Source organism: Fusarium subglutinans (genome assembly GCF_013396075.1).
Source record: "Fusarium subglutinans strain NRRL 66333 chromosome Unknown NRRL66333_c0000024, whole genome shotgun sequence".
NCBI lineage: Eukaryota > Fungi > Ascomycota > Sordariomycetes > Hypocreales > Nectriaceae > Fusarium > Fusarium subglutinans.
Genome location: NW_023502087.1, coordinates 29,611 through 52,421, shown reverse-complemented (window position 1 = coordinate 52,421; position 22,811 = coordinate 29,611). Strand labels below are relative to the sequence as shown.

General features: G+C 49.4%; 9 protein-coding genes across 9 annotated transcripts; 7 read left to right on the top strand and 2 right to left on the bottom strand.

The window, feature by feature from the left end:
• Positions 1-2,521: 2,521 nt before the first annotated feature.
• FSUBG_2706 (penicillin-binding protein) lies at positions 2,522-3,592 on the top strand (the record flags this gene model as incomplete). The annotated part of the gene is made up of 2 exons (XM_036680508.1): positions 2,522-2,792; positions 2,952-3,592. The coding sequence occupies 2 exons, from the start codon at positions 2,522-2,524 to the stop codon at positions 3,590-3,592; spliced, it is 912 nt and encodes a 303-aa protein (XP_036541726.1).
• A 61-nt stretch (positions 3,593-3,653) lies between these two features.
• On the top strand, positions 3,654-4,264 carry FSUBG_2705 (penicillin-binding protein; the record flags this gene model as incomplete). The annotated part of the gene is made up of 3 exons (XM_036680507.1): positions 3,654-3,791; positions 3,894-4,060; positions 4,105-4,264. The coding sequence occupies 3 exons, from the start codon at positions 3,654-3,656 to the stop codon at positions 4,262-4,264; spliced, it is 465 nt and encodes a 154-aa protein (XP_036541725.1).
• Positions 4,265-5,059: 795 nt separating this feature from the next.
• FSUBG_2704 (C4-dicarboxylate transport mae1) lies at positions 5,060-6,289 on the top strand (the record flags this gene model as incomplete). Its single annotated transcript, XM_036680506.1, has 1 exon — positions 5,060-6,289. The coding sequence occupies one exon, from the start codon at positions 5,060-5,062 to the stop codon at positions 6,287-6,289; it is 1,230 nt and encodes a 409-aa protein (XP_036541724.1).
• A 59-nt stretch (positions 6,290-6,348) lies between these two features.
• FSUBG_2703 (tol) lies at positions 6,349-8,653 on the bottom strand (the record flags this gene model as incomplete). The annotated part of the gene is made up of 2 exons (XM_036680505.1): positions 6,349-8,117; positions 8,167-8,653. 2 exons carry the CDS (start codon positions 8,651-8,653, stop codon positions 6,349-6,351), a joined length of 2,256 nt encoding a protein of 751 aa, XP_036541723.1.
• A 571-nt stretch (positions 8,654-9,224) lies between these two features.
• On the top strand, positions 9,225-11,093 carry FSUBG_2702 (A G-specific adenine glycosylase; the record flags this gene model as incomplete). The annotated part of the gene is made up of 1 exon (XM_036680504.1): positions 9,225-11,093. The coding sequence occupies one exon, from the start codon at positions 9,225-9,227 to the stop codon at positions 11,091-11,093; it is 1,869 nt and encodes a 622-aa protein (XP_036541722.1).
• Positions 11,094-11,538: 445 nt separating this feature from the next.
• On the top strand, positions 11,539-13,667 carry FSUBG_2701 (ubiquitin thiolesterase; the record flags this gene model as incomplete). The annotated part of the gene is made up of 2 exons (XM_036680503.1): positions 11,539-11,626; positions 11,680-13,667. 2 exons carry the CDS (start codon positions 11,539-11,541, stop codon positions 13,665-13,667), a joined length of 2,076 nt encoding a protein of 691 aa, XP_036541721.1.
• A 1,216-nt stretch (positions 13,668-14,883) lies between these two features.
• Positions 14,884-17,812, top strand: FSUBG_2700 (ubiquitin thiolesterase; the record flags this gene model as incomplete). The annotated part of the gene is made up of 5 exons (XM_036680502.1): positions 14,884-15,489; positions 15,538-16,359; positions 16,410-16,516; positions 16,575-16,737; positions 16,793-17,812. 5 exons carry the CDS (start codon positions 14,884-14,886, stop codon positions 17,810-17,812), a joined length of 2,718 nt encoding a protein of 905 aa, XP_036541720.1.
• Positions 17,813-18,509: 697 nt separating this feature from the next.
• Positions 18,510-19,112, bottom strand: FSUBG_2699 (ubiquinol-cytochrome-c reductase; the record flags this gene model as incomplete). The annotated part of the gene is made up of 3 exons (XM_036680499.1): positions 18,510-18,605; positions 18,729-18,891; positions 19,000-19,112. The coding sequence occupies 3 exons, from the start codon at positions 19,110-19,112 to the stop codon at positions 18,510-18,512; spliced, it is 372 nt and encodes a 123-aa protein (XP_036541719.1).
• Positions 19,113-20,845: 1,733 nt separating this feature from the next.
• FSUBG_2698 (folate transporter carrier (mitochondrial)) lies at positions 20,846-22,143 on the top strand (the record flags this gene model as incomplete). The annotated part of the gene is made up of 2 exons (XM_036680498.1): positions 20,846-21,302; positions 21,377-22,143. The coding sequence occupies 2 exons, from the start codon at positions 20,846-20,848 to the stop codon at positions 22,141-22,143; spliced, it is 1,224 nt and encodes a 407-aa protein (XP_036541718.1).
• Between the last annotated feature and the right edge of the window lie 668 nt (positions 22,144-22,811).

Sequence of the window (22,811 nt, the reverse complement as noted above, 5' to 3'; positions counted from 1 at the left end):
ACTCTGCATACCTGCCCTGCCCGCCGTCTACCTTAGTTACCTTAGTCTAAAGTCCCTGGCCCAGTGCGTTTCTTAATCCACAGTGGAGGCCTGACTTCTCGCTTCAGGGCTCAAATCGTTGGCCCTTCTGCTGCAAGGGACGGCTTGCAGCGAGCACATCCACTGGGCTAGCATCGTGGATTTGGATCTAGCCGGGGCACTGTGCAATCACCCGATCACATTTTATTACAGATATTCGTATCCTGACACCCATTGATCTGTAACTACCCGAGAAACTGATTTAGATAAATTGGCGCTGTTATTGTGTTCAACAGGCATTGGCTCGCTTGGCGTTGTTCTCGAAAACCTCGAGTCAAACCAAGGATGCACAATGTCAATCTGACAAGGCCTTGCTTTATCATGGATGGGTCGATATCTTCTGAGTTGGCTGTTACACAACATTTAGAGCTGTTCTATTGGTACTCAAGCCTTATATGGCGACGTTGTACAGAGATGATGCAAGATGCCCAAGCCGGTCAAGATGCGACATTATGGCTATCATCATTTTGTATCACTCGACCTGTGCTTGTGCTTGTGAGGCTGAGTGTGATAGGTCATAATCATCTATCAGAGCCGAGCCAAGCAGATAGGTACAGCAGCTGTGATCTTTTGAGGCACCAAGATATGTCAGATGAGATACTCTGTGACCTCTTAATCGCAAATCTTCCCAGAAACTGCTCTTAACACACTTGCCAACGTCGTCAAATGACCTTGCATCAGACGCTGTAACGTGATAAAATGCAGTTGCCCTAGTTAACCATGCACAATCAGGCGAGATCGCCAAAGACGCGGCGCGACCGCACAGATGGGGCAAGGTGGAGATTCTAGCTGTTTCAGGTATAGTCTGTAAAGCTATAATTTGAGATCCAGATCGACGGAAGATACCTAACCAATACCAACCAACACCATGAGACGACTTATCAACTGAGGTATATACACTGCCCTCGGTCTGATCCAGGCACATAAGAGACAATGGTTCTCGGAAAATGAAAAAAGAGCCCTTCGGTTGAATTAACTCATTCTTCAATAGTCTGCGGCCTTCCGCTGGCTAAGAGCCTCACTGGACGCTTACAAGTTACAATTAAGTTCAAAGGATGTTGTCTCCCTCGACGAGACAACTTGGTTGTATGACGTTCTCCGATTGGAACTTGTGTTCAGTCTCAACATGGACGTTGTGCACCCTTGTAGTCGGAGAATTGTACGTACTTGGTATCTGAGTGTAACACAAAGCTGCTGTGCGCCTTTGAATAGCCTCCTGGACAACGACGATATTCGATCCGTCTGAAGCACCGACTGGTTTTCTGTGCTGAGATTCTCTTTCCCCCTCTGTACTAAACACGGTTGTTCTAATTTTATATGAAAGGTTGGCCATCGGGATCTCTAGTAGCGAGAAGAAATCAAACGACGTTGTAGCCTGGACATTGACGTTTAAGCATATCGCCCAAGGTTCCGGGACTGTATTTACATAATAATATCCATTTAGTAACTTGATTTAATTGTAAGATACTTGTCGATTCCTGTTGTCGGTCCACTTATAAACCTAACAATGGAGGATGTTCGACTTCGCCGTAAGCATCAATTGCTTGTTGGAATTTCGTTATAGAGGAATGGATGCTGGTTCCTTGAAAATAGAGAAACGGAACTTTAGTAGGCCCGCACTGTATTACATTTCCTAAAGGCTGAGTTTGCCGAGCACCTGGTGACTGGGTTTGAGCAGAGTAGCTACTATTGTGAAGCCATCAATCACCTTGACTGGAATATACATGATTCTGCTGAGTTCTAACCAGACTGGAGCAACCTATGAGATTGAAATAGTTCAGTAAACCATTGCCATGATTCCGGCCAGTTATCTTCATGAACCCTCTTATAAATGCGAATCGTCAACCCCAAAAATGTGAAGATACAGATGGAACCCTCTTTTGTTTTAGACGATTCGCCACAATGTATGCTTTTTGCAAACATTCTAGATTTGTAACACGCCAACAGGCCACGATATTTACGTCTCAGTGTATTTTTGAATGGACCAAGCGAGGCCGAATATGAGACATAAGGCTGATGAGAGTTGGCAGCCTACACCAAAAACCTTACCTCTACGTCTATTCTACAGGACGATAGGAGATATTTCGATACGTCCCAACCTTATTATGTAGAACTGACTTTAGCATCTCACAGGAAAATAATGTGAAAATTTCTTCTGCTGTTTCCTCTCATTCGCTTTAATCTACAGACTTTTATTCTTGGGAAAGTTTTTGACAATCGTTAGTTCGATAGTACCATAATAGTACTAATTCCTTTGTACTGATCCTCTCATGTGTTTCCGATTGATAGGGTGCCTCTTGGCAACCCTCCTGTCATTCCACGGATTGGTGACGGCTGTGAACATCCCAACACGTCCCCCTTTCGCCGGTACCCTCCGCAGGTTGAACACTATTATGGTATACCTCGTTATAAGCACTCCGCAAGACTGCACCACCTTTTAGAGATGGGATACCGGCCAGTATCGCTAAGTTCTTATGGACCTCCTCACGACGCCCGTTACTCTACAATCTGGGTTTATGAGCCACTTGGCCCAGATTTGCAAATGATCCATGATGTACCCAAGCCGGTCTTCGATTCATGGGTCGAAAAGCTACGAAAAAGAAATTATATCCTTACCCATGTTACGGTCACTGGTACTGAAGAGGAGGCTATATTTACTGGCGTTATGGAAGATGACAGAAAGCCAAACAAAACCGTCTGGACACTTGATTGTGGTATAAAGAACTGGGAACCGTTTCTTGAGAGAACAGAATTAGGCTTAAAAATGAAAACACAAGGTTTTAGTTCGTACGGCACGCCTGACAACCGAACATATTGCATCCTGCGTCACGAGAATCGTGGAAATGAGAATGTCGCTCTGTAAGCCGACCTAGGAGAGGAGGACTTCCAACGGACCTTCGCAGAGGAGATTACGAAGCCTTTCTGGCGTCCCAAGAAGCTCTTTATATCTAACGACCTCAAGATCTCTGGACTCTTCACTGACACGAGTGTTGGGGGTTGGTACAGCGACACACACTTGAATGAAACAGCCCTCGAGGCGACTATCAAGGAACAGACATCAAGGGGGTTGATCCTTACGGATATACAAGGCGGCGTACACGAGGGCGAGGAGTTTTACAATGTCATCTTTCAAGAACTTCTAGAACCAAAGGCCCGTCACTGGCATGCTGCAGGGAAAGAAATTGGGTCCCCAAGGGAGGATAAATCTTTGGACTCGATCATGGAGAGGTTTATGAAGACGAATGGCGTCAGACAAGCACAAGTGGCTATAGCATCGAGGGGTGTAATCAAGGCCGAGCGGGCCTACACTTGGGCCGAAGACGACCGTGAAACTGTTGCAACTAACGATAACTTTCTTCTTGCCAGCGTGAGTAAGATGTTCACCACTGCTGCTGTTGACAACCTCATAAAACGCGGCAAACTCTACCCTTGGACAAAGGTTTATAAGCGCCTGGGCTACTTTGATGCAAAGGACGAGCGGGCCAAGAAAATCACCGTTTCGGCTCGACCATAAGGGAGGATATGATCGATGTGAAGCTGGCGAGGATATCTCACTAGGCTTCAACAAAGTTGCAATGACCCTCCCCACAAAGGGAAACAGGACAGCTACTACTCGCGATGTCATTGAGTATATGCTCACTCAGCCTCTGCAATTTACCCCAGGAGAGAAGAAAGCATATTCAAATTATGAATTTATGCTCCTTGGGTATCTAGTAAGCAACGTCACAGGAATACCATATGTGGACTTTTTGGAAAAGAAAATCTTTCGAGGCTTGGATGTAGAGCTGTACAAGACTTCACCATACGAACATTAGCATGATCGCATTATCCAGGAAAGCCGCCTGACTGGGTTAGATACGCTGCGCCCGATGTCAAACAGATCAGTTGCTGCAGTGTACGGTGGATACGGTGCTATTATGGAAGAATGCGCCGCTGCATTTTCTCTCAAAGCGAGTGCCAGCACCATCGCCAAGTTTGCCGGGTTCCATGGCAAGTACCACGTTTCTGCCTTATGAATGTATCTAGACTAACCAATGGTATAGCTGTGAGCGGAATTGGGCGTCGAAAGAATGGTTATCGTCGAGGTAACTTCGAAGGCGCCCGCACCCATGTCGAGAGCAATGGGGACTTCGACTTTGCTGTGGTGTTTAACACCAGAGACTTCGCTTTCGACCAGGAATTCTAGTACCTGACAGAGAATCAAATCCGCCGGCTCCTAGATGACTTGGTGCCCCCATTTCCTCGCTCGAAGGATAAGAATTGGGGGTATTGACGAGGGGTGTGATTGACAGAATCGGTGGGATTTATACGAAGCCTGCATTTGTGTTAAGCCCATTTGGAGTGTCACGAAAGCAAATCACTTGCTGGATTTCGTTATCAGTAATAGGCTCTTCAGTAAACCTGAGTTGACTACAGGCTCAATAGCTAGGCTTTTATATTTCTTACGATGTAGTGGCTAGCTTCAATCAATGATCAGAGTACCTTAGTGTGAAGGGTATCTGGGGCCAATATTCAGCACCATGCCTTTCAGAGGACAGACACACTCCGCGGCTCCTTACTTACATAAAGGCAAATGGAGATTGCCTTGTCTTCAATTATTTGCAGAGTACATGGAGTGCTATCTCGGCGCCTGGTGGATATCTGCTTCTCATGAGCTGACATCATCCCATTCGCTCACTGAAGCGGGAGACGTCTCACGCTATTTCAATCAACCTCAATAATGCTAGCAACACCATTAAAAATAACCTTTGATCGATGCTCGACACCTTTAAAATCTCACTGGAGATGATTTGATAATTGGCTTATCAAAAGCCTTGTATCTCAGCCTCCCTGGCCTAATCGTGACTAACGATGACCCATCACCAAGTTAGACTCTCGTCACGACTTTGATCAAAGAGTGGACCTTTTCTAGTTACGAGCTCAACCCTTGTTCAACTGAACCCTCCGCCAAGCTTCATCTTTCATGGTTTCCGGCCTCACAATGTCTTTTTCCGCAGACGGCGATGGCCGTCTCGACCTCAAACCCCGCGTCCAGGACATGGACAATGATAACTGGAAAGAAGGCCATACACGAGTGGCAGGGCAAAAACGCTTCATTTCCACGGCCAACGTTCGAATCGTGGAACGCCTCAAGCACATAACATGGGCATGGTTCACATTCGTCATGAGCACAGGCGGTATTGCGCTGCTGCTACATTCAACCCCACATCAGTTTCGAGGTCTGCATGTCATCGGCATGATCTACTTTATCCTCACGTTGGTCCTTTTTGTTACCATCGCATCCGGTCTTGTTTTTCGCTTCGTGAAGACGCCGTATGCGTTGCGGAATAGCTTGATGCATCCCACTGAGAGTCTTTTCTTCCCGTGCTCTCTACTCAGCGTCGCTACTATCATTGCGAATGCAACTGTATATGGAATTCCCGCCACAGGGCCGTGGCTAGCTACTGCATTACGAGTGTGTTTCTGGTTGTATGCTGGTCTTTCGATCCTATCAGCCATAGTACAGTTCTATGTCCTATTTACCGGAGCTCATTTGCCTATTCATTCCATGACACCAGCATGGGTTCTACCAGTATTCCCAGCAATGCTCACTGGGACCCTCGCTTCTGCCCTCATGTCTTCTCAGAGCCCGGAACATCGAATGTCAATGCTAGTAGCTGGTCTGACTTTCCAGGGTCTTGGGTGGACCGTATCTTTGTTCATGTATCCGTTATATTTGGGCAGGCTGATGCAGGATGGTCTTCCTGCTCCAGCAATGCGACCTGGAATGTTCATCGCTGTAGGCCCAGCAGGATACACAGCTGTGGCCATCATTGGTATGTCGAGATCACTTCCAGAAGGATATGGCTACTTTGCGACATACCCAATGGCGAACGAAATCCTTCGAGTCCTGGCACTCTGGACTGGCGTATGGATCTGGTGTGTCGGCTTCTGGTTCCTCGGATTCAGCCTCTTCGCCGTTCTCGCCTCTGCATTTAGATGGAAATTGAAGTTCAGCATGAGTTGGTGGGCTTTCGTCTTCCCAAATATTGGCTTCACACTAGCTACGGCGTACATTGGTGAGGAATTGCAAAGTGAAGGGATTAAGTGGGTGTCAAGTGTAATGACAATCTTTCTCGTGATTATGTGGTTCGTTGTTTTATATGGAACGATCTCAGCGGTGATTCGCAGGAAGCTTCTATGGCCTGGACGGGATGGCGATGAATCTTAATGAGACTCTTCAACGAGACTGCTTAATGAGGCTGCTTAATGAGACTGTTTAATGATAGACTAGACAATTCGATAGTTGTAGATCCCAGGTCGATCCCCCATACTGAGAAATTCTTCCTCGTCTGTAAGAGGTGCAAACTTGCTAAAATCCCTATTCTCAGCCCAGGGCTCTATGGTCTCTCCAGTCATGCTGACCTGGCCAATTCGGCGGAACTCTCCTTTCTCAATGCCTCTAACAAGAACCAATGCTTCGCCAATGGGACTTCCATCACGATTAAAGCGGCAGTACAAGACTGAAACGTAAATATCGACAACCTCTTCAGCCAGCACAGTTGGGATAACGTCATCGAGTAGAGCCCTGGTTACCGACAAATGTGTATATGCCCCCATGGTTGCCACAGTTGGACCCCCTGGCACTGAAACATGGTTTTGGACAAATCGCAACTTCCCGCCTGGTACGAACTCTAAAGCCTGTTCTTCCGTGAGACGATTCGATAGATCGATCATGTTCATAGAAAGACGAGCCTTGATTAATGGCCCCTGAAGGACAATGTACCCGCCAGAAACTGACCCAAATTCTGACCCCATTCCTTCAACGGATGCCTCAATGACAGTGACTGTACAGTCCCAAGGTTGCTCCGTCTCTGAAAGTTTTATGTTTATTTCCTTGCTCCCTATCAGGAACTTCTTTTTCGTATCTGGTGCTGGCTCGACTGACGCCCAAGACCACGATGGAGCGCGGTAATTCTGTGGTGGTGAGACTTTTCTACCCTCGCTTATAGTCCATAATAAATCTTGAAGGAGAACGTGGCGCCATATTCCAGCCAAATAAGAGTTTGGTTTGATCCTTGCATGGCTCTGATAAAAGCTAGCAATACCGGCAAATGCTACCAAGCGGTCGGACTCAAATGTGAGCGAGCGTGACATGTATTCTTGCAGCAAGGTATGCCACACAACCTGGAGACTCTCTTCGCTTTGGCTTTCCATCGAATATAGGTCCCCCGGAGCCATCGTATGGATGTATTCTCGATGAACATCAAAGCCAAAGCCTTCGCATGTCTCGTTTGCGGCAAAACCTCCAGAGGTCATATCTGAAGCCGAGGTCCACCAGAGCTGGTCTCGAGCAACGTGGATGGTCCTTGGCGATAGAATCCATTCTTGAAAGACCCATCCCCTACGAAACAGGGGCTGGGCAAGAACTGCATCGCAGAAAGCAGATCTGTTCACAATCCTCACAGGCACAGGTGGAATGTGATTCTCAAACCCTGTCCAGGACGGAATGATCTCACAAGGATGCTTCAGCATTGGATGCTGTTCTCTGAGGCCAGCTGCGGAGTCTTGGGCAGCAGTGGCAGAGATTGTGGCATAGGACAGGGAGTAAATAGAAGCCATTTGCGCAGCTTCGGTCTGCCAATCATCCTTGGAGTCTTGAATGATGCAGAGCGAGTCAATCCAAATGTACTCAACGTCCAGCGCATTGGCCAATCTGATGGCGTCTTGAAATGTTGGTGGGATCGTACCGAAGGGGATGTTCTCAAGGAATGCATCTCTCAAAGACTCGAGTAGCATGAGTGGTTGTACTGCACCCCAGCGATGGCTGAGGGCGATGTAACGAGTAGAAACGTCAAAACCAACCGTATTGATTAGTTTAACTGTAGGTTCTCCTCCTGGCTTAGCCGACGGTTGGCAGTGAAGCAGCCTTGTTGGCAGCCGAGGGGTCAATCTTGATATCGTTGGCGACGAACTAAGCCAATTTTTTATTCGTAGCAACGATTCTTGGCGATCGTACTTGGGTTTCCATATGAACCGGTTACCTGCCTCTGAAAGGTCTAGTCTCATTAGAATCATTTGTGTCGAAAAGGCGGACCTGGTACTTACCGACTGTTAAAAAGGCATGGTATATTTGAAAAGTATGGCCCTGCCACTTCTGACCACTCCAAGTGACATACAGAAACCCAAGAGTGAACATGCCAGAGAATATTCCCGGCTTTGGCTTGATGATGGGGATTCCAATGATGTTTTCCCTCATTTCCTTCATCTCTTTCAGTCTCTGAGGGATGGCCGCTGGCTGTTTATCCGACTGTATCCTCTCCGACATGACAGCACATAGGCTACACTTGTCCGCATTTTTGGCTAGGTCATGGAGGCTGTGATGGAGATATGGCGTTGGTTTGTTTTGTCCTGTTGCGTATTCCAGCCTGACTTTCCATTCAGTTACGTCTTTCGTGAAGCCAGGAATTCCAAAATCAGTGTCCTGAACGTCAACCAAGTCTTTCTTAGCCAGCACATTTGATGGGACATAATGCCCCTGAAAGATACCGGAACAAGCTTTGCAAAGGTTCGTGGACATGGGCGTTGAGGACATCTCGTAATATACAACTCAATGACGAAAATGAGCAGCTGTTAATTTAGTTCAGGTCGAGATGAGATGAGATAAAAAGGAGGGAATGTCGACTTGGACGCTTATAGGGAGCATGATGAGGCCTGCCGGGGGGGCTGCAGGCGGCTGCAGGTTGTTGGCCTGAGCCTAGACAAGGGTCATCATCTAGCATCTCTGAGCAGTCAATCGTTGATACGCGAAGGAAGCCGACTTATAAGGAATGATGAATTGCCGAGGAAATCGAAAGTTGCGTCTTCGGTTCGGTTGGCGTCGCCAATACTGAAGAATTTTGGGATAGAAGTTGGATGTCTCAGTCATGGACAGCTAATTTGTTAGGCGTCAGGAGCGCTAAGTTTAATTAATCCCCCCGCGAAACCTCGACGGTGAATACTACAACACCACGAGTATCAATTTCTTTCTCTACCAGATTTTCTACGAATACTATTGTTTTTACTCGATCTAATCATGTATCACTAAGCAAGACCTTCTTGTTACTTTGTTTTCTGTGAAAGCGCATCCACTTTCACCAAAGAGACTGTCAAGGAGACAAGGCATCATGGACAAATTCCTTCAGAAAACACAAGCGCGAGCAACGCGTTCAAGCGCAATCAATGCATCGCAAAAGTTCTTATCCCAGTTGGAGCCTGAAGATGATAAGAATTCCGTAACTAAGAATCGCGCGGCTAAGCGCCCCTCACCTTCTCGCGACGAAGACTTTGACGCGTCTGAGAGAGACGCGACGCCAGAAAACGATGTCAAGCTGCCTGTAGCAAAGCGACGGAAAACGCAGCTCGCAAGAGGAGGCAAAAATGCAAACTCCAAGATTCATGAGACTCTGTTCTCAAATGAAGGGGAGACATGCCAAACCCCATGCATCCCTCCGTCAAGGCATCATCCTCTCTCATATCACCGACCCCTATTGCTCAAAGAGTCTTCCTCTCGCCGGGCACTTCTCAGCTGGTTTGACGGCGTGAGTACAAAGCGTTCGATGCCATGGCGCAAGCCCTGGATAAATCCAAAGGATCATGGCCAGACAGAACTCCGTAAACTCCTGGAACGACGAGCTTATGAGGTCTGGATCAGCGAGATCATGCTGCAGCAGACGCGAGTTGCTGTGGTCATAGACTACTGGAACAGATGGATGGAAAAGTGGCCCACGATCCACGATCTCGCTTCTGCAAGCGCCGATGATGTTCTCAGTGCCTGGCGTGGCTTGGGATACTACAGTAGAGCAACTAGAATTCACGAGGCGGCAAAGCTTGTAGTGAACGATTCTACTATGGAAGGACTGTTGCCTTCCTGCACTCAAGATCTCGAGGCAAAGGTTCCTGGTGTTGGGCGATACACTGCCGGTGCCATTTCAGCTATTGTCTTTGGACGAGCTGCGCCGATGGTTGATGGAAACGTTTTACGCGTGCTAAGCCGACAACTTGGGCTGTTCGGCAACGTAAAAACCAACAAAGTCGTGATCGATACCCTATGGGCCGCTGCCGATGCTTTGGTCAAAGCTATTGCGCGAGATAGTGATACTCAAAGCGACGAAGAAGTCGAAACAACCGATCGCCCTGGACGATGGGGACAAGCACTCATGGAATTGGGAAGCACAATCTGCATACCCAAGCCAAACTGCTCCGAGTGCCCCATTACTTCGACCTGCCGTGCGTACGCCGAAGGACAAACGTTGATCCCAAGCAAAGATCGTGATGCAAAGATTGGGGACATTGAAGATTTGTGCGACCTCTGCGAGCCCTTTGAAGATTCAACGGCTCCAGACGAGCCAGAGGTCAAGGTGGAAGCCAAGGCCTCCAAAAAGGCCAAGGCAAATGGAGGACAAGGCAAGCAGATGACCTTGGCCGCATTTGCCTTCAAGGGACCATCTGGAGATAAGAAGGCTTCCACGAAAGTGGAAACAGGTCCAGGTCCTCGAGATATGGAGATCATTGTCGATCACGCACGCAAATTCCCGCTCAAAGTCATCAAAAAGGCAGTCAGAGAAGAAGAGACATTAGTCTGCGTGATTCGCCGCGGTGACGGGCAATATCTGGTTCAGAAACGTCCAGAGAAGGGACTTCTGGCTGGCCTATGGGAATTTCCTAGCTATATTCTTGAAGACCGGAAAGAGGGTAACACGCCGGTGAAGCGAAGATCGAAGGCATCGTCATACGTTTCCAAGCTGGCAGGTGAGCACGGAGGCAAGGCAGTGAAACCTAAACATGTGGAGGAGCTTGGCAGTGTACCATGGCTTTTTTCTCATTTGAAGCTTACGATGCATGTGCACTTGTTCACCCTCGAAGATGGTGGCTTGAATGACACAAAGTCGCTTGCTTCAAGTCGACTGAGATGGGCGACTCCTGAAGCTGTTGACGAAGAGTCCATGGGTACTGGGATGCGCAAGTGCTGGACACTTGCTAAGGATCAAGACTAATGAACAATATCAGTTGTATAATTATAGCGCGTGTATTATCAGATGCATGTCACAGTCATGGCGCACAAACAGGTAATGGAATAGAATAAGCTGGAACTTTGGGAGATTTTGAAATACTCATAGTACCACAATTGCAATTGTCCATCATTCGCATCATAAAACAGCTAATTGAATTGCTGTAAATAGTTGATTCTCCAAGCTCCTCAGGTTCCCTTTGATCTTGCGACTCAAATACTTGATATCTCATCATGAGTCCTTCGAGGGTGGTCACGTGTGTCCGCCGACAGCGGGCGTCCCTTGAGTGGAAATCGCCGTGTCAGTAAACTGTGGAGACGCGTCGAGGTTGCATCAGCCCAGGTACACCACTACTTTAACCGCTATATGTCCACATCCTCAGAGCCAAAGACGAGTCAACAGAAATGTCATTTGGTTTGTATATAGAACGATGACGAGTTGGCTTGCTTCTGGTCGCCCGGCTCTTTTTGATGCCATCAATAATGCGTGTGACTTAATTGACCAGCAGATCGCATCAGGTACGTCATTAACATAAGAACAAGGCGTGAATGAGATGGTTAACACGCTTTAGATCTTGAAAAGGCCCAGAAGGAACTTAATGAAGCTCTTCAGCAGCGAGATGATTACGCGTCTAGAGCGTCTGAGTTGGCGGATGAAAATGCAAGATTGAAGCAACAGCTCCAGCAAGCAACAACTAAGACGGCAGAGAACCCACAGGCATCAGCCCGACGAAAATCGCCAGAGAGTAAAACACCAGAAAACGAACCAGACTGGAAGCTTGAGTGTACTAAAGTTAGCCACAAGTTTAAGGCACTTTCGGCAAACTTCAAACAGGCAAAGGATGCCTTGAGGAAAAGAAAAGAGGAGCGCGATCGATGGATTGTTCATGCGACGATGCTGGAAAAAAAGATCAAAGCAGCTGAGGACGAGCATCGAATCAGCATCACAGATCGTCAGAACAGAAGCTTGAGGGCAACCACGCTCCCTGCGGCAAGGACAGAAGATGCTGCTCCCAGCCCTAGTACCAGTTTCGCTTCGGAGGCTGGCCTCGAGCAAGCAGATCTGGAACTTCCACCTCTAGCCGCGGCTTCTCTTCACACTGACAACAATCAACCTGTTCCCGACACAAAAGCCGCCAACCCCAGCTCGGATTCTACGCAAAGCGAGGGTGAATCGAGACCGCACGATGATCTACTGGAGCTACCAGAGCTACCGCTTCAGGGCTATATCAGCGAAGTGAAAATTAAGCAAGAACCGACATCCGATACACCAGTTGTTGTGTCAGAAAGAGAGGTGCGGAAGAGGAAACGCAACGATGCAGATCCCAATGACTCGCCATTACAGAAAGTGAAAGTCGAGCCCAATGAGCGATCCTCGAGCCCCATACAACCGTTGGGGCCTGCTACTCTCCTCGCACAAGAAAGTATAGACTTAGGAGATGTTGCACAAAAATTGTTGACGCCCAGGAAACGACGTGAGCTAGAAGAATCACATAAGTTAGAACAAATGCATAGGGAAGCATTTGCTGCAGCCACGACCCCCAAAAATCTATTTGTTAGGCCCGATCACGTACCTCAGACGGCTCGGCCAATCGAGCGTACCTCAGCACTCACGCCGTTGAGTGTAAATCGAAGGGTGGTGCAGTCAACTCGAGAAAAACCAGACACTCCCCTCAGAAAGGGGCTGGGACGTGGTATCTCGACTCTGGCTGAAGATGGCGAGGCCTACAGAAAGGACAGGGATGCAAACACAACTCCTAGGGGGAGACTTGATACATTGTTGAACAGTCCTGCCGCCCAGAACTCACCTACTGGTCGACTTACCCCCAGAACGGCAACAAGACCAAGCACAACCGCGGAAGACCTTGCAATTCCAGGACGGCGAGTATTACCATTCGAACAAGGGAGTCGAGCTAGAGACAGAACTCCCGCGCAACAACTTGATACTCCCAGTCGAAATCCAGATCTAGGCGCAGCCTCCAAGCTTACACCCCAGAATGTACGGTCTCCTGCGGGCTCCAAGGAGGGGACCCTGCGACGCAAACCAATATCGGAACTACGCCCTGACGACTTCAAAATCAATCCCCAAGCTAACGAGGGTCACGACTTTGCTTTTTCTGATGTGGTGCGCGACAGAAACGAGAGGTCTCGCATGCAAGGCTGTACCGATCTGCACTGTTGCGGGAAGGATTGGCGGGCCCTCGCTCTATCTGAGCGGCCAAATTCCCCCTTAACAGCTGCCCAGCGACAAGAGGAACAGAAGTTGCTGGAGGAGTATCTGGGAGATTTTGCATACCGCTTGGGAACCATGGACAAGAAGGAGAGAGATGAGCTATGGGTTGAGGCCAAGACAAAGGAGCTTGCCAATAAGTATGGGACGCACCGATTCCACTACTCAAGAATGCGAAGTCCTCCAGGCTTTTGGAACGCCGACTTTCCTAACACACAAGAGTTGGAACAAGAGAGATCAGAGGCTGCTCAGCGAGAAAAGCAGACGGTCCGGGACAGACATCGGGAAGCTATGCGCCCCGGTGGTAGATGGCTGTTCCGCGATGAGTAGATTTGGAAGAATGGGAATCACTCTATTGTAAGGATATTGAGCGTATATCTTTTGTCTTTGTGGGAGTTCAGGTATCAAGTTTACAGGCTGGGATATGAAGCATTGGTACAGGTACAAGGAGTAATAAACTAGATCATAATTGAATATCTTATGGCTTAGCCGTTATCATCATGGCTTGAGTTGCGTTGTAGTTTCTGTGATAGGGTTCAGAGTTTAAAAGAGGCTTCAGCTCCAGCGCACAAAGGTATATATCACAAATATACAATACGGGCAATCTTACTACTCATTGCCCTCACTGCACTGTTGCCGAATATCTTGCTATCTGGTGATCTTAGCCAGGATGTTGATATTGGAGAGCGATGCCGGGGCTTGGCCTTGAGTGAGTGGATCCATGTCCCCTCGTTTGGAGTCTATTTTCTGCCTCAGACAGCAACATTTGCCTCCAATCAATAAACCTTGTGCTTTTAGTTACCGGCTCGTGTAGTGCGTGCTGCTGTCGTGCGTGCCCTCCACGAGGTACCTAGTTACGTGCGTTGCGGCTTGAGTCTGTCAGTGCTCATAGGTCATAGCCATAGCCATATCAGCCGTTGCAGAAGCCCACGCCTTGAGGTGGATAATTTTATTCCACACTGGACGGACTGCCCTCCGTTTTACGCTACCACTACCTAAGGTAAGTAACCTAAGGTAACCTCACCTACCATCGCAACGCAACGTCAAGCGTCCCCCGTTTTGCCTGACGCAACTCGGCAAATCCTCTGCCTCTCCCTCATCCTCTCTCTCAGTGCGTCTACTCTTCGGCTTCGACTGCGCTCATTGAAACAAGTCATTCAATTTTTATTTCGGAATTCTTTGTTGCGTTTCATCTTCCATCCTTTGTTTGTGCGGCTTTATTGGCTTGAGTCTGCCGCCTTTGTTCAACCGTGCCGACTTGACAAATCCACCCATCAACTTACTTTTTTGCGGTCAACGTTAGGCCGCCCACAGCTCGTGTCGCGTCGCAAACGCCCTCGCCGTATCGACCCGAGAAACTTCGTCAAACTGAAGCCCGCCGCATACGAACCCTGCACCGTCCGCGAGAGGAGGCTCACACGCTGTCTACACGGGTGTCGCATCAACTGGGCGACTCCCGTCCTCACTAAATCCCCAAGCCGGCACGATGAGTAACCGCCATCTGCCGGCTGGGCAGAATATACAGGGGGGAGCTCACGGCGCCGATATGGTCGGCGGTCCTGGAGCGCCTCGTCGGAGGCAGCCTCCTCCCTATGTTCCGTACCAGCAACATCACCAGCATATGAATGCTATGTATCCTAACTACATGCCCTACAACCAGCCGTATTATGGGTATCAGCCACACTACCAGGGTCAACACTACCAGAACGCACAGTATCCGAACGCGCAGTATCAAGGCGGACAGTATCAGGCGGGACAGTATCAGAATGGTCAATACCCAACCGCACAGTATCAAAATGCTGGAATGCATTCTCCTGGATATGTGCCTTACCAGAACTTCGCACGATCACCACCTGCTATGCCTCAGTACGTCCCCATGTCTGGCGTGAGCGTTCCTCCGAGCTATACTCCTCGACCAGCTCAGCAACAGTCACCTGCTTTGTCGAACCCCTACCAACCTCCGGCTGCGGCTCCAATCCCGCCCCAAACTCCGACCTCCACCCACTCGTCACAGATGATTCCTCCCCCAACTCCCCCGGTCCCCCAGGAGACTGAGCCAGTCCCTCCCACTCCTGCTGCGCCTGTCGAGCCTGCCGAGCCGACCAGGTTCCCTACGCCTCCTCCCGCTCCTAAGGAACCCTTCCGTGCACCTGTAAGTTGATAGCCTGATAGCAAATCTTACTCAAACTGACCCTACCAGCTACCATGGTCATCTCACCCGGATTTCAAGTTCCCTGCTAGGGCCACAAAGTCGAGAAGACGGAGGAGACAACTCAATGCTGACAGTGAAGCTTTATCTTTACCAGTTGAACAGCAACAAGCGGCCACAGAGCATGCCAATGCTCCCGAAGCTAATACCACCCAGCATTCGGTCGCAGTTCTCACACCCGCTTCCTCAGCTGCTCCCTCTGAGGCTGCCGAAGTAAAGGCTGCCGATTCTCCCGTCTCTCCCGTCCAGCAACGATCTCGCACCAACACTGCAACCAGCGCTACCTCGACTGCGACGAACCGCCCTGCCGCTCGTTCCTCCACCGTCCCTGCCCCAGCTATTCCTTCTCTCCCTAAAGCCAGTCCTAAGGAAGCTAAGCCAGTGCATGCTGAAAAGCCGGCAAATGGCAATGTAGCCCCTGAGACTGCTCAGGAGACGTCGACGAAAGCTGAAGGCTCCGAGAAGGGAGCCCCTGAGAAGCCTGCTGAACCTGTGCCCGCCGCCGAACCTGCCCCTGCAGTTAAAGCTGCCCCTGCAAACTGGGCGGACCTTTTGAGGAAGCCTGCTGCTGCTCCTGCTCCTGGAAAATCGAATGCGGTTAATGGTACTGCCTCTCCTAGTGCTCCGGTCAACGGCCATAGTACTGATGGTGCTGTTGGAGCCACCAACGGCTCTGCCTCCAGCTTTTCGAAAGCCAATGCAAGCTCTGTTGCGGAGGCTATTCACTCATTCCACGTTGGTCTCGCCGACCAAGTTTCTTTTCTCGAGCCTCGCGGCCTGATCAACACCGGAAACATGTGTTACATGAACTCTGTATGTCTTGGTGCCTTCTTTGGTCGCACTACTAAGCTAACCCACGTCAGGTATTGCAAGTTTTGATGTTTTGTCTTCCCTTCTATGATTTCCTCAGCCAGATCAGCAAGCGTGCTGTTCACAGCTTCAAGAGCGATACTCCTCTTATCGATGCCATGTAAGTTGTGCATCCATGCTAAGTTCTTTGACTCAAAACACTGACAGACTCTTTCAAGGATTATGTTTATGCATGAATTCAAGACCATCAAGTCTGCTGCTGGCATTGAATCTCTGCGAACTGCTCTCAAGAATGAGGAATTGGAGCGCTATGGTGATCCGTTCACCCCTGAATTCGTGTACGAAGCTATCAGACAGCTTCCAAGATTCGCCAGTATGAGAGTATGTTGTTCCTGGCCGCTTACAATATTCACGAACTTTTACTGACTGGTTATAGCGAGGTCATCAGCAAGATGCTGAGGAATTCCTCGGCTTCTTATTGCAGTCGCTTGATGACGAGTGTACTTCAGTCCTCAAGAACTCCGCACTACCTGGTCAAGAACGTAGGGCCAGTTCTGGTTCAGGTGCTGGTGGTGAAGATTGGCTTGAAGTTGGTAGAAAGCAGAAAGCCGCCGTTTCTCGATCCTCTGGACCCAACTCTTTCAGCCCCATCTCGAGGATTTTTGGTGGTTCATTAAGGTCAGAGTTCCGTGTACCAGGCTTGAAGGACTCTATCACCACTGAGCCTTATCAGCCCCTTCAGCTGGATATTGGATCTCCTGACGTGCGCAATGTTGTAGACGCTCTACGGGGTCTTACTCGTCCGGAGCGTCTTCAGGGAGACTTCAACTCACCTCGTGGCAAGGATGTCACGGCCACTAAGCAAGTTTTCATTGACACGCTGCCCCCCGTCCTCATACTACACCTCAAGCGCTTCCAGTTTGATGCAGAAGGTAATGGGACCGTCAAAATTTGGAAGAAGATCGGTTACCCCTTGGAGCTTGAGATTCCTCGTGAAGCCTTGTCACGGCAGAAACGCCAGACGTACGGTGACGACGGCATGCCCAAGTACAGGTTGATCAGCGTTGTATACCACCATGGAAAGAACGCCAGTGGTGGACATTACACTGTTGATGTTCGACGTCAAGAAGGACGCGAGTGGATTCGCATCGACGACACCGTCATTCGCAGGGTCCGAAGTGAAGATGTTGCCGAGGGCGGCGAGGAGGAAGAGATAAAAGACAACCGCAAGGATGGCCAATCATCTGGTTCTGCTGGAAACCGATTCGGAGCGGTTCTCGATGAGGATGCTGGAGATGACGACGGCTGGAGCAAGGTCACAAGCCCTGCCGGAGGAGCGAAGAAATGGAGCAGCGTTGCCAACGGTACTAGTAACGGCAGTACCAAGGCTAAGCAGGTCAAGGACAACATCAAGGACAACAAGGTTGCCTACCTGCTCTTCTACCAGCGAGTGTAAGGATTTAATCACCTTTACCTATTCACTATCTATCACACTCACTATGCCGCCATGTTGAGCATTGATCATGGAGGGCGTTATGTTACGACTTAACACGAGCTTAACGGCCATATTTGGATGGGAAAAGCAGCATTTTCAGACGGAGTCGCATGTTGGGAGGTGAAAAACTAGGGAAAAGCTGCATGTCGGAGATATTCAGTATCCAGCTTGATGCTCGGCGTATGGCGTCGAGGAAGGGATACCTACGAATTGGACTGGGAAAGAAGAGGCGCTGACGAGATGATGCCTGTGAAAGGCTGTTCATCCAGCGTACATGGGTTCCGTGCAAGAAGCTTGGGACCTCTGGATGAAGCGGTATCAGCATCTTCTGTTAGAGTTCCTTGGACAGCGACACAAGAGCTGCCTGGAGATGAACTTCTCGCGAGGTCATTCTCAGCGGGTACATTGTAAATTACAAAATTGTGCATGAGACAGTTTTATAAAATATTCGCATGCGTACAGTCATCTGAGGGTCATGACGATATGTGCAAAATGATTCAAGTCAGACGACGTCTATACATAGGGATACACGGGAACTGTCTAGTCCGTCGAGGTGTGGCCACCATTCTTCTAGGAGGCGCCAATTCCCTCTCAACCACGGTCCTGCTACTGTTCAACCTCCCCCTTCTGATTTCCCAACCCGAGACCCAATAATGATTTAGTGCTTTCGGACAACGGCGATGGAGTCGAGCTCGTTCTTCTCGGCCTTCTCGGAGGCGACCTCCTCCATCAGGGGCTGGAGGTAAGGCTTGTCCTGTAGAACATGATGAGTTAGTCGATGATATTCTATCGTTCGTGATATCTCGGAATCGTGAACTCTTGTTTGCCGAGGAGGGCCCGGCAAAGAGGTTCGATCGCAGGGTGTCGTCATTCATACCATAGCGGTGGTGATCCACTGGTCCTTAGGGAGGAGCTTGTGCTGGTAACTGCACTGAACAGCACGTCGGATGCGGTAGATGCGCTCGTAAGACTCGACGTTGGAGAGACGCTTGAGGGCCTTCTGGGCAACCTCGTTCTCCTCCTCGAGAAGATCATCATATCTATATCAACCAATTGAAGACTCTGGTCAGCCAAAATATCCGCTGGTATCGCCAATTCTAACATTTCGAGGTCCAATTGGCATTCGCAGGGAGAGGGAGATCGCATACTTGAGGCCCAGCTGGCGGTAACCGGCGGCGTTGACGTACCAGGTGGCGGCGGGCTTGAAGAGGCGGGCGAGCCACGGCCTGCGGAGGATGAAGGGGGCGAGCGAGTACTTCATTTTGGAGGAGGATCGATTGACACGTTCCGAGGCTGGGGGTTGGAATTCGTGGTTATCGTCGTCGTTTCGTCGGAAATGGCGCGAATTGGGGATGGGCTGAGCGAGCAATTGCAAAACTTCCTGGGAGAGCTCGGGACGTCACGTGGTCTTGATGACCATTCCTTTGTCGTTCTCTGGCTGGCTCACCAGGTTCCGATCGGGCAGAAGGACCCCCAAAAATCGATGACTAAGGCAGTATGTGGCGTTTGAGATTAGATTGTGATATGTGGCACAGGCTGTGGCGGGCGAGCACATGGCATTGGAGAATGACGATGTGGGGGTCCCGTGGGAAACCGGTTCGGGATGAAACGGTCAATTCGAATGAACGTGTAAATCAAGCATGAGTTTTTGACTGTCAGTGTCTTTCATGTTAGATAAACACTTGATATCACGTACAGGACATGTAGTCACACTCATCTCATGCCTCGGATAATATCATCCTGTACCTCAAGCCTCGGGATATAACCACCCAACGTCGTCATCCCACGTCGAGCAAGGGTTCAAGATCGGTATCGGAGCTTGTCCTCGAGAGATACCGGGCCTTGCACGTAACTTGCAAGCTGCCAATGCTCATGCTCTCATGCCATGTGCAATCATACATATTACCCTTCCCATTTGTGTATCTCTCTTTACAGATAGTTAGACACTATCTGTTTTTCTCTAGTGTCTGTTAGTTCACACTGCGTCATTTTCATTTCGACTGTTAAGCTATCTATCGTCTCCGCTAAGACCGGCTTGCAGCGGTGCAAAAAAAGATGACAATTCCAGATTAGAAGAGAAATTCTACGAGATAACCAATATGATAGCGTTTCCTGACCTGGAGTTAAAGTTCGGTATTTTGTTGAACAAGCATGCAGCGGACTCCATATCAACAAAAAGACACAAAATCAAACCCTGCAGGTGCTGTTGTACTGCAGTTATAGTGGGTTATAGTGCATCTAAGGCGTCCTCCAGTTGAGCAACCGCCCGCCCCGTCCAGTGCAGGCCCTGTCGTTCTCCCGCCGTCGCCCGCGCTGCTTTCTCCATCCGCTCCGTTTCGCTCGGGGAAACTTGATTCTTCTTTCCCTCTACTTCCTCTCACTTATTCTAGCTTCATACAACTCTTTTCTCTCTATCGTCCCAACCTCATTTTTCGTCCTTTTTCTGCCCTCACTTTCAGCGTCAGTCTCCAACTCCCATCGGTTTCTCTGGTCCCTAAGCTATTGCTTTTTTCGAGTTTGTTAGTCAATGGCCGGCGCCATTCGCTGAGCGGGAAGCGGTCGGTCACGGCGCGTGGGAGCGTTCCCCCGCAGTACCTTCGTACCGGCTGCGAGGTTCCAACCCAGCAGCAGCAGACGTCAGTTCCTCTCGACAGGCTGAACTTTTTGATTTTTTGGGGGCGGAATCGGCTTGGGACATTGAGGGATCACTGTGATAGCAGATTACTAGGTTGCGAACAATCTACGGCCCGTAGGACTTGTCGTAGGGTTGATCCCGGCTCCCGAAATACATCAACTTGACGTCTGCGCCGGACCGGGAGACAAAGATATATTGAGTCGAGATATCTGTGGACGACCGCCCGGGATAGTCTACACGATTGAGCGATAACGGCAGATAATAACTCTGTCACATTTCATTCTCGAGTCCCTATCGCACGCATCGAGTTATCAAGAATTCGACCAGTGACAGACAAATCTCGACAAAGGACGACTGGGATGTCGTCAACTGACCAAGTCCCTCCCGAAGCTGCCCAGTCGCCGTCTTCAGACTATGCTGCATCATCCTACGATTACGCATCCTCCAACGCCCCAATGCACTCCACGACGGTCACCCCCTTACACCGATGGGCACTCAACGCCTCAGATACCCAGTTCAACGCTGTCGCCGGCGCAGTGGGCGGTTTCACATCAGGTGTCGTGACATGCCCTCTCGACGTCATCAAGACCAAACTACAGGCGCAGGGCGGCTACGCGGCCTTGAACAAGGGACGACATGTCGGCCACCCTAAGTTGTACAACGGTCTCGTTGGTTCAGCAAAGGTCATATGGAGAGAGGAAGGGATCAGAGGCCTCTACCGTGGTCTGGGGCCTATTGTAATGGGTTATTTGCCGACATGGGCTGTGTGGTTTACTGTTTATAACAAGAGCAAGGGGTATATATCACAACATTCTGGTAAGTGCGCTTGGTTCAATGCTGAGGGGCGGCATATTGACCATGTTTTCACCACACAGACAACAGTCACATAGTCAACTTTTGGTCGTCTATCGTAGCAGGCGCCAGCAGTACAATCGTCACCAACCCAATATGGGTCATCAAAACTCGGCTCATGTCACAGAGCAATATTCGCCATAACACACAAGACCACCACTCTACATACTACCCGAAAGCTGTGGGCACACCAACTGCACGACCAACACTGCACGATTGGCATTATCGATCAACGCTAGATGCAGCTCGCAAGATGTACACTTCGGAAGGCCTTATTTCATTTTACTCAGGCTTAACACCAGCACTCCTCGGCTTAACACATGTTGCTGTGCAGTTCCCGACCTATGAGTACCTGAAGACCAAGTTCACCGGTCAGGGAATGGGTGAATCTAAGGAGGGAGATGATAAAACTCATGTTATTGGAATATTGGGGGCCTCTATTCTATCCAAGATTCTCGCCAGTACTGCCACATACCCTCACGAAGTCATCCGAACCCGTCTTCAAACCCAACGACGCCCAATTGCCGGCGAAGAGTTCGTTCAAGGGATGGGAGTGACGAGTTCAGGCCCCAGGAGTAGGACTCATGTGGAGAAGCCCAAGTATCAGGGCGTCGTCCATACCTTTCGGACCATTTTAGCTGAGGAAGGTTGGCGAGCGTTCTATGCTGGTCTAGGTACTAATATGATGCGGGCTGTTCCAGCAGCAACGGTCACGATGCTGACTTACGAGTACGTCATGAGGCAATTATACCATGCTAGGGCTGAGGCACGCCATTTATTGCTCGACCCTACGGCGGAGTCATAAATACTTAGCAGTCCTCAGTTTGGGCAAACGTCAGAATCACAGGAGTTGAAAGATCATGGCGAATGAATGTACACAAGGATTCACGGAAGATATAGGATTAGGAGATGGGGCAAGGCTGAGATACCCTTAGTCGGCTGAAGGCTTAGACAATTTTCTGGTTCACAATGGGACATACGTGGCGAACGTTACGGCGACTTGGTTCCTATCATTTCCATTTTTCATATACACAGAGGAATGTATACAGCAGGCGCATATGGCTGCACAACCCCTTTCTTCTCTTACTTGAAGGGCAGAGAAAGCTTGACTTTCTGAGTCGCATCAAGGGGCTGATGAGTCGAGGCATGGCGAAATCGGTGCAGCGCAGGCATTCACACGGAGTTTGTTTCATGATGTATCTTTGAGAAACTAGACAACAAATCATAAAAAATACTATACGTTCAAATTCATATGCTTTGCAGAATGATTGACGCTCAGGTCTAGTGACAAAGGGCAATCAATTTGCTTCCTATACGCCGATGTATGCTACAAGTTACTCTACTCCAAGCTCATGATGAACCGCGTCTCGGTGCATGTTCTCCATTCCCTGGTAGTTTTGAGGATTTCTGTCAAGGGGTTCTATTAGTTGACATTGATGGATGTAGCTAAGTGGAGGGACGTACTGCTTGGTC